Source organism: Patiria miniata, unplaced genomic scaffold, assembly GCF_015706575.1.
Source record: "Patiria miniata isolate m_02_andy unplaced genomic scaffold, ASM1570657v1 HiC_scaffold_3, whole genome shotgun sequence".
Lineage (NCBI taxonomy): Eukaryota > Metazoa > Echinodermata > Asteroidea > Valvatida > Asterinidae > Patiria > Patiria miniata.
The window spans coordinates 19580097-19594472 of record NW_024037069.1 but is presented as its reverse complement, the minus strand read 5'-3'; the positions used below and the strand labels follow the sequence as shown (position 1 = coordinate 19594472).

Below are 14376 nucleotides of genomic sequence, written 5' to 3'. Positions count from 1 at the left end.
AACCAAGACAGGATATATTTAACACGTACGCAAAGTCGCAAACGCACCCCAAAAGCATTTGAAGTTTTCAAACACTTCCCAAGCAAAGAACAAAATTCCTATTCCTTATTAGCTTCCAGGTCAATGTAAGTTCCCCATCGGATCGGTTAGTTTTGTTACATATCTTCCTTTTTGCGGATTTTCATTTTTCTCCATAAATTTTGTAGCGGTTTCTGAGACCCGAAAATATCGAACAACTTCGTTCGCATTCTTGAACACGTGCATAGTCAAAGGCAAGGGCAAGTAGAGTCACAGCCAGACGTTTCGTTTGTTGATGCCAAGATACTACAAGGGATGGTTTCTAGTGACTACGTGATTGACTCGGCAAAATTAGAATTCAGCGCAGGCGCACACTGGAATGGGTGAATCCATTCCCTGTGTAGGATAGGTTAAGTTCATTCATAAAAACCACTTGATCTATAAAAGGCGTACGCGCGCGAAATTGATAATGAAAGTGTTGGTTTTAAGTTCCCGCGATTTTTTTCTATCCGCCTGACATACTCCGCTTATGAAATTTCAAACAAAGCCATTTTTCTTTATTATTCATGATTTTAACACGCAAATGCTAGAGACGATCTCATTTATCAGGATGATGATACATCGACGATAGATGATTCATAGACTGAATAAATTTTGAAAAGATTTTGCGTGTTTATAATATTATTTATTGATGAAAATTCAATTAAATACTTAAAACACGATTTTGCGTTACAAAGGCTGAACGATTTTTACATTCAAATTCCACGAACAAAATGTTAAGTTTGGGCTCCTGTTATGCCATACTTTTTTATTAGTTTTTTTCGTAAACTATGTTCAGGTTTCCATAGTGTAGTAAGTTTTCCATGGGATAAAACAAATCCCCTGTTCTTCCCAAATCCATGCAGTGAAGTACAAAGCCATTCGAACTTTCCCGCCAATACGGGCCATCGAACTTATATCTCTTTCAGTACAGTGACTGTCTAGTCGATAACACAAGCATGCGCCGCATTAAAATTACAACAGCAGTTTCGATTTTTTTTTAAAGTGACGCGGTGGCGGTCCTGAATGACATTTAATCTCGTTTATGCTTTCGTTTCTTAACACCTAGGAGTTGGATCGATGCCAAAAACCTTCTCAACCGGAAAGGAACGATAAAACAAGCGTTAGTTAGAGATAAAAAAGTCCCAAAGGGGAAAAACCCGCCAAAAACATTCTCCCGCCAAGTTCATCAAAACACCTGTAGGATACAACACAATAATTGCCATAAACTTAAACGCACCTGCTTTTTCGTTAACAAAAGTACATCACACGTGGGAGATGTAAAAAGCGTGGTGATTACGTCTGTTATTGCTAATATGCCGGGATCGGCATTTTTTTTTATTATCACAAGGGAAGATGCACTATACTCAAAACTTATTCGACGCGCCATACGTGCTCGATACTGTGAATAAAAGCGCCACAAAAAAAAAAAAAAATGGGGGGGGGAATTTAATTAGCATTCAGATAATATTCCGCTACGCATAGTGCATTGCAAATAATGTTTGGTATACAAGGTCCTTAATTTTGCAAGAAGAAGCCTGTCTAGTAATTGCTTCAAGATCCTAGAAGTTCCTTAGTTTCCAGTGCCTAAAGGCTCTTCGCACTCGACTCACCCACGGCCAGGGTTGTTAAAAATCGTGAATTTTTTTTTGGTAAATGTAACAAAAAATAGGATTTTATTAAAATTATGATCAGATCTCTTTATTTAAATCGATATCATTTTGTCTTTGTGTGAGTGATCAAAAAGTTATACTCAACAAATTTATTATTCAACCATCTGCAAAACTATGTTTATTTTGCAGCTATACATCTTTATCTTTTGAAACTCCCAAAGATTTATAATAGTTTTAGAAATTATCTGTTCCTATAAAAAGGACTAAAGCCCGGTTCATACTCGGCGCGAAAGCGAAAGCGAACACGAATTTGTGACGTCATGGAGAGTATTCGCAGTGCGAATTCGTAAAAGTTGAACACATTTCAACTCGGGCAAATTTCGCAGCGAATGTTTCATGACGTCAAATTCGCTTCGCATTCGCATGAAGGATGAACCGGGCTTAAGGCAAGGGCGGATCCAGGGGGGGGCCATGGCACCCCCAAAACGAAACCAATATTTTTTTTTTTTATGTGACATCGCAATTAAGGCAGGCAATGAGTACACCACCATCTTTTTCTCAAAAAAACATTGGTTAAAGTGGTCAGAAATTGCCTCAGATCGCACCACAGAGCATCTAGAATCCAAAAATAATTCGGGGCCCTTAAGCGGGCCCCGAACCCCACGCCGTAATTTTTTTGACCCACTTTTTTGGGGGACCAAATATTTTTTTGGCCCCCCAAAAAATTGTGTTCTGGATCCGCCCTTGGCTTAAGGAGATTAATTAATCGTCTCGCTAGCTTCATTCTATTCGCAGGATTTATGGAATTATGGAACACTGAGCATGAGTAAAGGACCCACTATGGAAGACAAGCTTGTCATCTGTTTAAGTCTCATCTTTAGCCTCATGTTATTAAACGTGCCAGCATGAATCAACAAGTTGCATACAACACTCATTGGGAAGTTAATTGATAACAGCCCATCAGAACATATCAACTACCAGGAGGGCATACTGGATGGAACGTGTTTTAAATTGTGCCAACATTCTTTAAAAGCTCTTCAGTATCTACAAGCGTATCATATGATTTTTTTTAAACTTGTACATGACTTTTTATTTTGTTTAAATATTTGTTTTTAAATTTTTCCCCACTGATTTAAATCGTGATTTAAATCAATTATTTAAATCAAACAACCCTGCCCAAAGCAAAAAAAAAGCATGGTCTTGAAAAGGAAATCACTTAAACATCGACAGGTATTTGATTTCAGGTCTTACAAAAATTATGCAGACCCGGCCGATTTTTCTAATTAAGATACATACAAACAATATCAATCGTTAAGTATTCTAATTTTATGCAAGATATTTGTCCGCCCTCGAGTAATATTTGTACTATAAAAACAAATCAAGACTTTCTCTTATTCTGGCTATTGACAACCCAAACAATGTTGTTATTTCATTTCATTTGATTTTTTTAAATTTTTTTTAGTAAGGGATAGGTCTCGAACACCTCAGAATTAAATGCATATCAACATGCTATTTGTTATTATGTAGATACGTATTTTTATATTTTTTTCCGTATACAATCAATACAGACTGAGACATAATCAAAAGAACATTTTTTAGCCACATCGGAGAATAGTGCTATTTTGGCGGCGACACTGTTCTGCAATATAACTTTTTTTTTATTGATTTTTAATTATTTACAAAATGTATTTGGCCGTCGTCTCCATTTTACTAAACATTGGGGTTTGTTTTAACACACATTTTTTTTTTGTCGAGGCATGTGTAACATTACTAAATATGTTTGTTAAAAAGTTTCTTTTTAATATTATAGCATCAGGCCAGTCAGCTATTATTCGTTTTCTGTGGTGGAAGTATAAAAAGCACTATTTAAGAGGTAACCAATGGTCAAAATTTCCTTCCTCACCTCCTGGCATACTGTTAAGAAACCAATGGGGGTCTTGACCAATATTGACCCAAGTAATATCAAGGCTCACAATGCATGTTTTCATAGTTTTAAGATATAAATAAAACACATTTATCATAATTAATGGCATTGGCAATTTGAATTCTTACAAGAAACTGGAAAAGATTAGATCTTATTCTTACCAAGACACAGAATAGCGAGGATTTGTACCAGGCCGAGGGGCGGGCCTCCACAGTCACCGAAAAATGGCTGGGTGACGTAATTGGCGAATGTCAACGCAACGATGGCTTGTCCTGTAGGATTGATGATGATCAGCGTGCTCCAGAGCAAGACGAACGCAGGCAGCTGGCCGAAGCTGTACAGGATGTAGGAGTATTCTCCTCCGGAGGCAAGGATGGTGGTGCCGAGCTCGGCGAAACAGAGAGCCCCGATCAGAGAGAAGATACCAGAGACAACCCAGACTACCATGGACATGCCCACGGAGCCAGTGTGTTCTAAGATGCTCTTGGGAGACAGGAAGATACCCGAGCCGATGATGCAGCCCACAATGATGGTCATCCCGTTGAAGAGGCCAATCTCCTTGCGGAGGCGGACGTAACTCGTGTCCATTATGTCCATCATGCTGCCTCCGTTCTTGTCCCCGGCTTCGACTCCACTCCCTCCATAGGGCCTCGGTGGACTCTGCTTCTTGACCGTTGCAGGGTCGTGGGCGACCTCTGACCCGAGTCCACCCGCCATCTTTAGACTTTGTCTCTATAATTTTAAACTGAGGTGCTAAAGTACTGTTATACTACTACGTTAGTAGTAGTCAGTAGTGGTGGACTAGAACTTTATTAGAAGGCTTTATGTACGGCGTGTAAACTCACTCGAAATGTGCTTGCCCTTCGTATAGAGCTTGGCTCCAACGTACGTCTGCAGCCCACGTAATCAGGCTGGCTCGCACAAAATGATATACAGATCAGTCACATTCGATATATACACAGACAGCCGACCTCGATCGTTGAAATGGTTCAATGAAAGACGACCGATATCGGAGACGTAAACAATGAGTACCGAAGACCAAGCCAGAAATACGGCACAAACGTATTTCCAATTCCAGCAAGTACAAGTGGGCCTTCCTGAGTCGAAATAAAAGTGATATTTACCGCTTTTGAGACTGAATGTTGACTACATGACGTGCAGTGTCCACCGCACCGATCCGTTGTTTACAATCTTGTGTGCATGCTTTGGTTATAAACTCCCGCGAAAAAAATTAGAAATGGCGCGCTTTATCTCGCGCCATGTGGTTGGTCGCGGTTCCGCTTAGCAACCCACACGACAAAAGAGTTCGCCCTCTGTATAAAGCCTCAATACAATCGAGCCATAAACTAGCAGGTCCATTGATCGTAACCGACCACGCGATCAATAATCTTTTATTCAAAGGAACTCCGACATTTACATGTGAAAATGGAACAAGTGGTTTGCCCACACATCCGGTTCAACGCGTCAAGGATAAACTAGACTGGAAGCCTGCCCTCGCAAGGATGAATTTCGCTACCCGTGAGAGGACTTGTCTTATTTACGACTGTAGTTTTTATTTCTGATTGCTGAAGGATCGATTACTCTACCAAAATCATACCGGAGTCACTACATACACAGGCAAAAACAATCTGTCCTCTCATGCAACATATCACCCTACATCCATGACATAAACAACCCGCCGGTTGCTCCGTCTTTCCAAGAAGTGATGACCTAAGCAAATCCATCATTTGCATTTGTAAACAAAACACGGTATTAAGTCGCCAATCACACTCAGCGGTTCTCTTAACGATGGAATAAGTTACTACACACCATCCACTCATTTTCCTTCGGGACTAGGCCAAAAGCCACTTTAAAATACAATGTATCCAAAAATGTATTGTCGACGGCGTCAACAACCTGCATGGCCTCAAGCTTTTGTACCGTAGTGGTTTCTCAAGGGCATATTTGAATTGTTTTATTTTTTTGAAGGTCGTAAAAATGAATGCTATTTATGCGGTAAATCATCTGTGATCCTTGAATTTCTTTTGCAATAAAGAGTTTTAGGAACTTTAATAGTGGTGTACGTGTTCCAGCTTGCTGTGTATAATTATGTTAACCTAACAAAACCTTGAGTTGAAAATTGGCGTGCATCGATTTTACTATACAGCTTACGCGCCGTGCCATGGTTGCGCAGACCTTTTTTTTTGCTAGCCCCTATATCAGTATCACAAAAGCAATCAATATAGGCGCTTACATACTGTTATGCGAAATCTCCAAATCTATACTTTAAACAAAATTGCTCGTCCTCAAAATTAATGTATTCCCAGTGTATGTGAGTGGTTTGTGATTTTTTCCAAGGCAAAATGCTTATCTTGGGTTTAGGTTAATGTCAAGAGGCTCTGAATAATAATCACAATAATTAGAGAAGATTTGGTAAAACGAATCGAAATATAGCACCGAAAGTTCTCATACAAATGTGAAAACTTACGGTATCCAGTTGGGTACAGTGAGCTAACATAGATGGATTGCATTCAGCAACCATCTTGGAGGTACGTTTTGTTAAATGTTAATTTATTAACAACGAAAGGGTATATACTCATTTCTATGTTGAACACATCGTGGCTGCAGTGCAAACAATCTATACGCTAATGTATGTCATTAGACAAGTGTAATTGTCTATTTACATGCGGTAACTTCAAAGCGGAAACACATACATGAAACATGTACTTCCCGGTTTAAACTGGGTGTGTATTAGGGGAAACCCCTGTGAGTGCAAGAACGTAAAACAATACCCAATATTCGTGAACAATTTCATGAATGCTGGCGTAAGTGTTGGTATTTATACATAGCAACACGTACTCATTGGTTGACGAAATCTCTACTGTCGAAACGAAAGACCTCCCGCTTGGTATAAAGTCCACATTTCATTGAAGTCCAAATATTAACGACCGGGATCATTTCGCCGGGATTGGTTGCTGGTGTACAAAAAATAATGACCTCGTAGGGTTTTTTTTTCATACGAGTGTGAACAACTATCTTTATGCACGTACGCCAGCCGCCATAAACATGTATATTTCCTGAATTCTGGGTAGCCCTATCTCCCTTGGGTGTGTGAATAAATCATATGAAACTTGCAAATCATACAAAAATGTTTTGTACAATTTGATACCTTCCCAAATCCACGTTTTTAATTCCATGTTTTTAGTAGTGGTTGGGCAAGCAAGTTAATTGTGACATATTTTATATGGCCATGATGGCAATAACATAAATGTTTAGTTCTATAACAGTAAAACAAATTGGAACGTTCACAAATCACAGGTAATGACTCCTAAGTTGTCAGTTAGAAAAACAATGGTGACAGATGTTAGGTTCTAGTCAGGGATCATGACCAAAGCTTGCTGCTTTAAAACAAATGTCAAGAATTTTATAACAATTTTACATAATTATCACAGACCTAAAAATTCAAAAGAATGAGGAAATAAGAAAACTATATACTGAAGCCAAATAATATTCTTACCTAGGCAGAGGACAGCTAACATCTGGACTAGGCCAACCGGCGGCGCCCCACAATCGCCATAAAACGGCTGGGTGACATAGTTTGCGAATGTTAGGGCGATAATCGCTTGTCCGGTAGGATTGATGATGATGAGTGTACTCCAGAGCAAAATAAAGGCAGGAAGATTACCAAAGGCGCGCATGATGTAGGAGTACTCTCCTCCTGAGGCAAGGAAGGTTGTGCCCAGCTCGGCGAAGCAGAGGGCCCCGACCAGAGAGAAGATACCAGAGACAACCCAGACTATCATGGACATGCCCACGGAGCCGGCGTTGTCCAAGACGCTCTTGGGAGACAGGAAGATACCCGAGCCGATGATGCAGCCCACGATGATGTTGATACCGCTAAAGAGTCCGATCTCTTGCCGTAACATGACATTATCTGACCGACTAGAGCCTCCATCCCCTCCCTCCCTGGCCCGGTCCGGGCTCCTTTTCTCCACCGTGGTTCCCTGATGAACGTCCTCCCCAGCATCAATAATTGGCTCCATCCCCCGCGCCATCTTTCAGATTTTTTACCTTGTCCTCAACAGGAATGTGTGTCCTTACTCACCGGTGCATATATAGCCTGCGTCACCGCACGAAACCTTACATTACATGTAAAAAAATGGTGGAGGTTGCATATTATCACCACGTGCATGAAGTTGTATCCAGCGGTCTGCAGAGCGCGCGAAGTGCTGCTCCGAAAGACGACGTACGCAAACCAAATCTTCTGATCTATTTTACAGTATATTCCAGCCGAAATGTCCAGTCTTCTTATTTCTTGGTGAAGCATAAAAAAGCGAACAAGTTGTGAACAAACTGTTAACTAGCACAGTTCTAGTGCCTTGCTGTCCAAATCAACTCGCGTAAATCACCATGGGGCTCATAACAGTCATGCATTATTCATGATCAACGCTGCACTGAAAAGATGACCTGCGCCGTTATTGGTTTTTCATTCACACGTTGACGGTACAGTCATGCAGTATTCATCATGGTCAACACAAAGCACTTTACTATGGCATTGAAATATTTCGCGGTTTTTCCTTCTTGGAAAGGTACCAAAATATGAATGACTTCCGCCTCACCTACATTTCGGGAAGTTATCCCGCGTAAAATTATAAATCCTTCAGGCAATTTTTCGAGTCAATGATTAACCTATTAACACAAAAGGAAAATGTTTAAACAAATATTGGATCAATATAAATCGATATCGTCGTGGGTGTGATGGGGGAGGCTTGAGGGTGTGTGATCACAGTTCCAACTGGTACTATAAGTATAACATTTGAAGAAGAAACAACTAATCGTGGGAGATTTTTTTTTTCATTTTGAGTTTTCGTATTTATTTTTTTGTTTGGTTTTTTTTTGGTTTTTTTTTTTTATATTTGTGTTGATTGTACAGATTGTGTGTTTGTTTTAGTTTTGTTTAGTTATGATTATAAAGACTGTTTCTCTCTGTTGACTAGGACTTGACATCTTGCGAACAATCAAGGAAAACATATTAATTGATAGCATTCTTTCATCGAAGTTAGCCAAATAGCAAGGCAGTTCCCTTTCCGACTGGCCAATGTTTACACATTTTTGGAATAAAATTTCTAAATTTTCTTAAGTTCTTGAATAACGTCATCAGCCAATACTGCAAATCTTCAATTATTTGAGACCATTTGTCTTTTCATGCCTTGACTGCAACGAGTCATCCACCCTCTCTTGAAAAAAAACCTTGGGCTTCAACACCCCCATCAGCCACGTGTACCCATCCAATCGGCCTCCCACGGTCATATCCTGGATCGTGTTGGGACTTCGTATCAGTACGAAGGTTAGAATTTAGAGATGTGAGAGGGCGCTATTGCAGAAATACGGATTTCACACCGACCGCGCGCCTGATCATTCCAATTCATTTGTGTTTTTTTGTTTGTGCAATTTTTGTTTTCATTTGAAAGCAATAGAATTGCTAAAAATCCTAAGAAGGGCGCATAACAACTAATTTGTTGAAGTTTCAGCTCAATGGATAGGCCTACTATAAACTTTTGGGGAGGGGAAAAAACAGAGTTAAACGTATGCACATTTTTTGGGGTCTCGTCCTTTCTTAAAGGGAAAATACAACATTTGCAAACATCAAACAATAAAACTACCAAATCATTTTTAAATACCTTGCTGGACTGTTAGTGAATGACAGTGTAAAGCATCCTGTAAAATCATGGCACCTGGTATACTGTCATTTTCAAGAAAAGTAGTATTTTTGTATCAATTTCCAACGCTGATCGGCCGATCAGCGTTGGAAAAAACTGGCTTTTTTTTAAATACTGGCCCCAATTGACCATCGCACTTGTTTGCAATCAATTACACACCTATGAACGGATACAAGCCATCTAGACTGGTTCCCTGACCTTACAATTCCCCAATGTATGTAAACTGCTCTGTTTCAGGGAACCAGACTACAGGAAAATGATTGTTTTTCTTGGTTTTTATAGCATTTTTGAACCCAAAACCTCAAAAAAGTCAGTGTAACTATATTTCTTATATATTCCAACCCCCCCAATTCCATCCATTTCTGAAAATTACAGCAAAAGCAAATGATGTATATTCCCTTTAAAACACTTTCAATGATTGTATTTTTTTCCGAATGACACCATTTCAGGCGGAATAATTTCACAGGGTATTTGGTGCCAGTCCTATCTCCGCTTTGAGCAAGGATTTCCTCGTTAAATCGGTAGGTGTACTTTCCGGGTAATTGAAATTAAAGGGAATATACATCATTTGCTTTTGCTGTAATTTTCAGAAATGGATGGAATTGGGGGGTTGGAAATATATAGCAAATATAGTTACACTGACTTTTTTGAGGTTTTGGTTTCGAAAATGCTATAAAAACCAAGAAAAACGATCACTTTCCTGTAGTCTGGTTCCCTGACTCCATATAAGAAGAAACAGAGCAGTTTACATACATTGGGGAATTGTAAGGTCAGGGAACCAGTCTAGCTGGCTTGTACCCGTTCATAGGTTTGTAATCGATTGCAAACAAGTGCGATGGTCAATTGGGGCCAGTATTTGAAAAAAGAGCCAGTTGTTTCCAACGCTGATCGGCCGATCAGCGTTGGAAATTGATACAAAAATACCACTTTTCTTGACAATGACAGTATACCAGGTGCCATGATTTTACAGGATGCTTTACACTGTCATTCACTAACAGTCCAGCAAGGTATTTCAAAGTGATTTGGTAGTTTTATTTTTTGATGTTTGCAAATGTTGTATTTTCCCTTTAATGCTCCTGCCTTTAAAATGATACGGCATTATACTATAGGGACGAGCGAAAAGTGCGCATATCAATATACAAGAAACACCAACCGCCACCCCCACCGGAATTTGTTGTTGTTCATAATACCAATATTAATACAATTATTACAGTCCTCCAGATATACAAGCAGAAAAAAATGCAAACGATAAATTTCAGCCACAGTTAAGGGATAAAGCTCCCAATTTGCATGTCTCAACTTGGTTGCGAATCTCATCTCACATCTGATTGATAAATCTTAACGAGTCGGTTCTTTTCGTTGATTTGAAAGTAAAATTGATGTAGGGCCTAAACACGATTGCTGTACTCCCATTTAGAATTGGAACCAGGGGGCTCATGGGCTACCTCTAGACATTGGTTACAGTTTGTTGTTATCGCGGAGGCTGCAATTTTGTGAGCAAGCAATTAAACTTGCTAGCACGACAATAACAGGATGTTCCAATCAGAATGTCTTTAATAAGAGTCTATAGCAGGGACCCAGATCTCAGAGCGAGGTTCGCGGGATCGTAATCTGACCTTGGCCTAGACTTGAATCAAAAAATGGAAAACGCCCAAATCGAAGTATGTTATGCACAAAAAGTATAAATCGTTTTATCATTGTGACCATCGATCAGTCTTGAGCACAGCCTAGATACGGTTGACCTTGGTCAGTCGTGGGGGGCTCAAACCTTTGCAGGCTTGATCATTTCCTCTTTGTGCGAATTGTAGTAAACATTGGAATACATAAACCTAATTTAAACACAGAAAAGGAAATAGTTTGCCATATAAATTAAATAACAACCGGGTTGAAGGTAGAAGTCTGAGGTTAAGACTCCTGAGAATTTATCATGTCCATTTTCAAGAGTATGGGTAAAAATAACCTGGCCACACAAACAGTATGGGATGGCGATTTCGCTGGTTTTCAACTGTTTTGTATACGTGTATACGCGTTATTACTAATTAGTATTTTAATTTACATTTTGGAGGCTTGACGGGTATCGGCTATCGGGGAAGTATCATTCTTGAACCGTACCAATATATAAATCACCACTGGACTGACAGAGGGGTGAACAGAGCCGCCGCGGTAGAGGGCGTTTCGGCCGGCCGAAATAAACAGTTTTAACAGGATACAAACAGGAAATTAACAGGATAATTAAAACACATGCATGACTGGGTGGAACGTTCGATTCTAACTGGACTGATCCATTGAGCTGATAATTATACAGTACACTTACGTAGGAATATACTTTCAAAGTCAAAATATCACAATATATAAAGATGACCGGATGCGTCCAGGATTTCAAGGGCATTAGGCTTTGTTCACTGAATAATTTATTCATTACAGATTATGAAATATGAAAATTTCTTCAGCGATATTTTCGCCCAATATTTTGAAAATTTATTTTCTAAGGTAAAGTAGGCCTACATGACATACATTACTCCAAAAATACCCCCCAAAAATCAATTTCTTTGGATATTACTTTCAAAAAGACATGTTTAAGTGCTTTGGGACGAAAAGACAAATCTACTTTTTTCGTGTAATGTGTACACATTACCGGTATACCGGGTATCGTTTTAACTTAACGAAAATGATCATATTCAAATAAACGGAAACACTTTCATATATTTTTGATGAGTTAAAGAATCGATCGTACTCGTTAATGGCAAAATAAAGATTTGGCCTTCATTACATCCCTCATCAATTGAAATCATATCGACAGGTTTGACCTTTAAATTTCCCCTCGTTAATATTATGTACCCTTATCTTCTCGTATATTGTCCCGCATATACAGATTTTCGGCGCTTGCTCATTCACTGGAAAGGTCAATTTGCGAGTTGTCAATAGGTCTGGAAGATAAATTTAAAGGTCAAACCTGTCGATATAATTTCATATGAAAATATATGAAAGTGTTTCCGTTTATTTGAATGTGAGCATTTTCGTTAAGTTAAAACGATACCCGGTGGGAAAAAAATCCATACTGGATCACCACTGCCGCCCCACACATCAATTTTCACCTCACCTTGTGATTTCACCCAAGAGGAATCCAGGAAGCTGTGTAAATGCGAAAAAAATTAGACACTTTGTGTTTTTAGAGCACATTTTGGATGCACACGTCGTGCAGAACTAAGTTGAAGCAGCCGGTCAAAACTGATTGAAGTGTCTGGAAGACGGCGGTGCGTTATACGCATGACATCGACAACCATGACAACGCATGAGCCGGCCAATGATAGTGCAATACGTCATTATGAATATTTATTTTCTTATGAATATTTAGTTTATTTCAATGGATACTTCAAATACGTCCAAAGATTGATTATTGCAACAGCGATCGTGTGCGGCCTAGCGGTTATGAGTCTCGTGTTTCCAGCGCAAGAGTCCGAGGTTCGAATCTCGATGAAGTATAGTAAGTGACTGATTAATAAATAACCATAAAGGATGCAACTTTTGGCGCTTGAAAATTAATTGAAAAAAAAAGTGGTGATCCAGTACGGAATTTTTTCGTGTACACAATGTTGCTCTAGCTCTTGTCTTTTTTGCACATACAAAAAAAAAACAATAGAAAGACTGCAGTTATTCCTTCCTCCATGAGTTAACCGACGCCATTTGACTTATGGTATATAACCCGACGCCACTTCAGCGGTAGAGTACAAAGTACTCTCAGGAGAGTGAAGTGAATTTTCTAGGTATTTCTTAACAAAAATGGAAATGTTTCTAGTTCTCAGTCCCAGAATGATTCATGTCTTTTCAATATTGTTTGCAATGACAGACCTTAGTTTATTGAAACGATATATTATGAAACAAAAGTGGCGTCAGGTTGCACCGTTCTTTCCACATTTATTATGGAGAAAAGAATTTTGATAGAAAATAGATACTTTCTATTTTTGTCTCCCCACAAACCATGGAGGAATAAGACTGAGTTCTCAAATTTCTGAGTACATTACAAATCCAAAATTAAGGACATTATGATTGAACTCACCGACGCAAAGACACGCCAAAATCTGGACGAAGATGTAGGGAGGCGGACAGTCAGGGTCGGGAAAGAATGGCTGGATGATATAATTCCCGAACACCAAAGCCACGAGCATGTTGCCGGTAGGCACGATCATGATTAGCGAGACCCATAGCACCAGGAAGGCCGGTAGAGGCCCGAAAGCGGCCAGGATGTAGGAATACTCTGCTCCGGACTCGGGGATAGTGGTCCCGAGTTCGGCAAAACAGAGGGCCCCGATTACGGAGAAGACCCCGGACGAGATCCATACCACCATGGATAGACCGAAGGAGCCCGTGTTTTTCAGCACACCGCCCGGGGTGAGGAAGATCCCTGAACCCACAATGTTACCCACGATGACCGTGGTGCAGGTGAACAGGCCGATCTGCGGGGCCAGGCGGACCCCTTGCCCGTCCGGCACTTCCTCGGTCTTTGGTGTTATTTCCACGGAGGCATCTGGGTCCTGGGCAAGCCGGGTCTCAGAAGTAGGAGCCTCGTTACTTTCCACAGCAGCCATATTGTAAAATCGCCACACTGACTCAGTATTCCACTGATACAATGTTTGGGTATATCGGAAGCACGTGTTATACAGACGCAGCGCGGCCAGCTGTACAGTATTTACAATAAATTCATCTGGACACGTGGACCAGGCATGGCCACGTGTAATGGCATTATAATATCAGTGCGTACAGATGCCCGATTGGTCAATAAGTAACCTGGGTATATGCGCGCAAAAGGCGGGCATTCGCAGAGTAGGCGTTACGTAAGCGCGCACCACTTACACTTTCACACAAAGGAATGCCTATAGAGGGACGATTACCAACTCATGATGAGTGGATTAGAAAATCAGAGCGTTTTATGAAAATAGAGTGGCGGGTCTGGCTGTGCTGGGAAACAAAAATTGGAATTCATTCTTGGACCAATACTTAATTTTACCCAGTTTTCCCGTGGAAGGATAACTGCTCTTTGACAACAGTTGTGGAGCAGATAAAACATTTTTATAAAATGTATCAA

General features: G+C 40.0%; 1 protein-coding gene across 3 annotated transcripts in view; it reads right to left on the bottom strand.

Moving 5' to 3' along the window:
- Positions 1 to 14001, bottom strand: part of LOC119738880 (Y+L amino acid transporter 2-like) — a 34875-nt gene extending 20874 nt beyond the window's left edge. The window contains exon 1 of one of the 3 annotated variants that reach the window (XM_038213859.1): positions 13351 to 14001. In XM_038213859.1, coding sequence (XP_038069787.1) covers positions 13351 to 13879 — 529 coding nt within the window. In that variant the 5' untranslated portion in view covers positions 13880 to 14001. Of the gene's footprint in view, positions 1 to 3755; positions 5030 to 7090; positions 7995 to 13350 lie in introns of those variants that run through there. The other 2 variants (XM_038213858.1, XM_038213856.1) reach the window with 2 other exon arrangements.
- Positions 14002 to 14376: the final 375 nt, after the last annotated feature.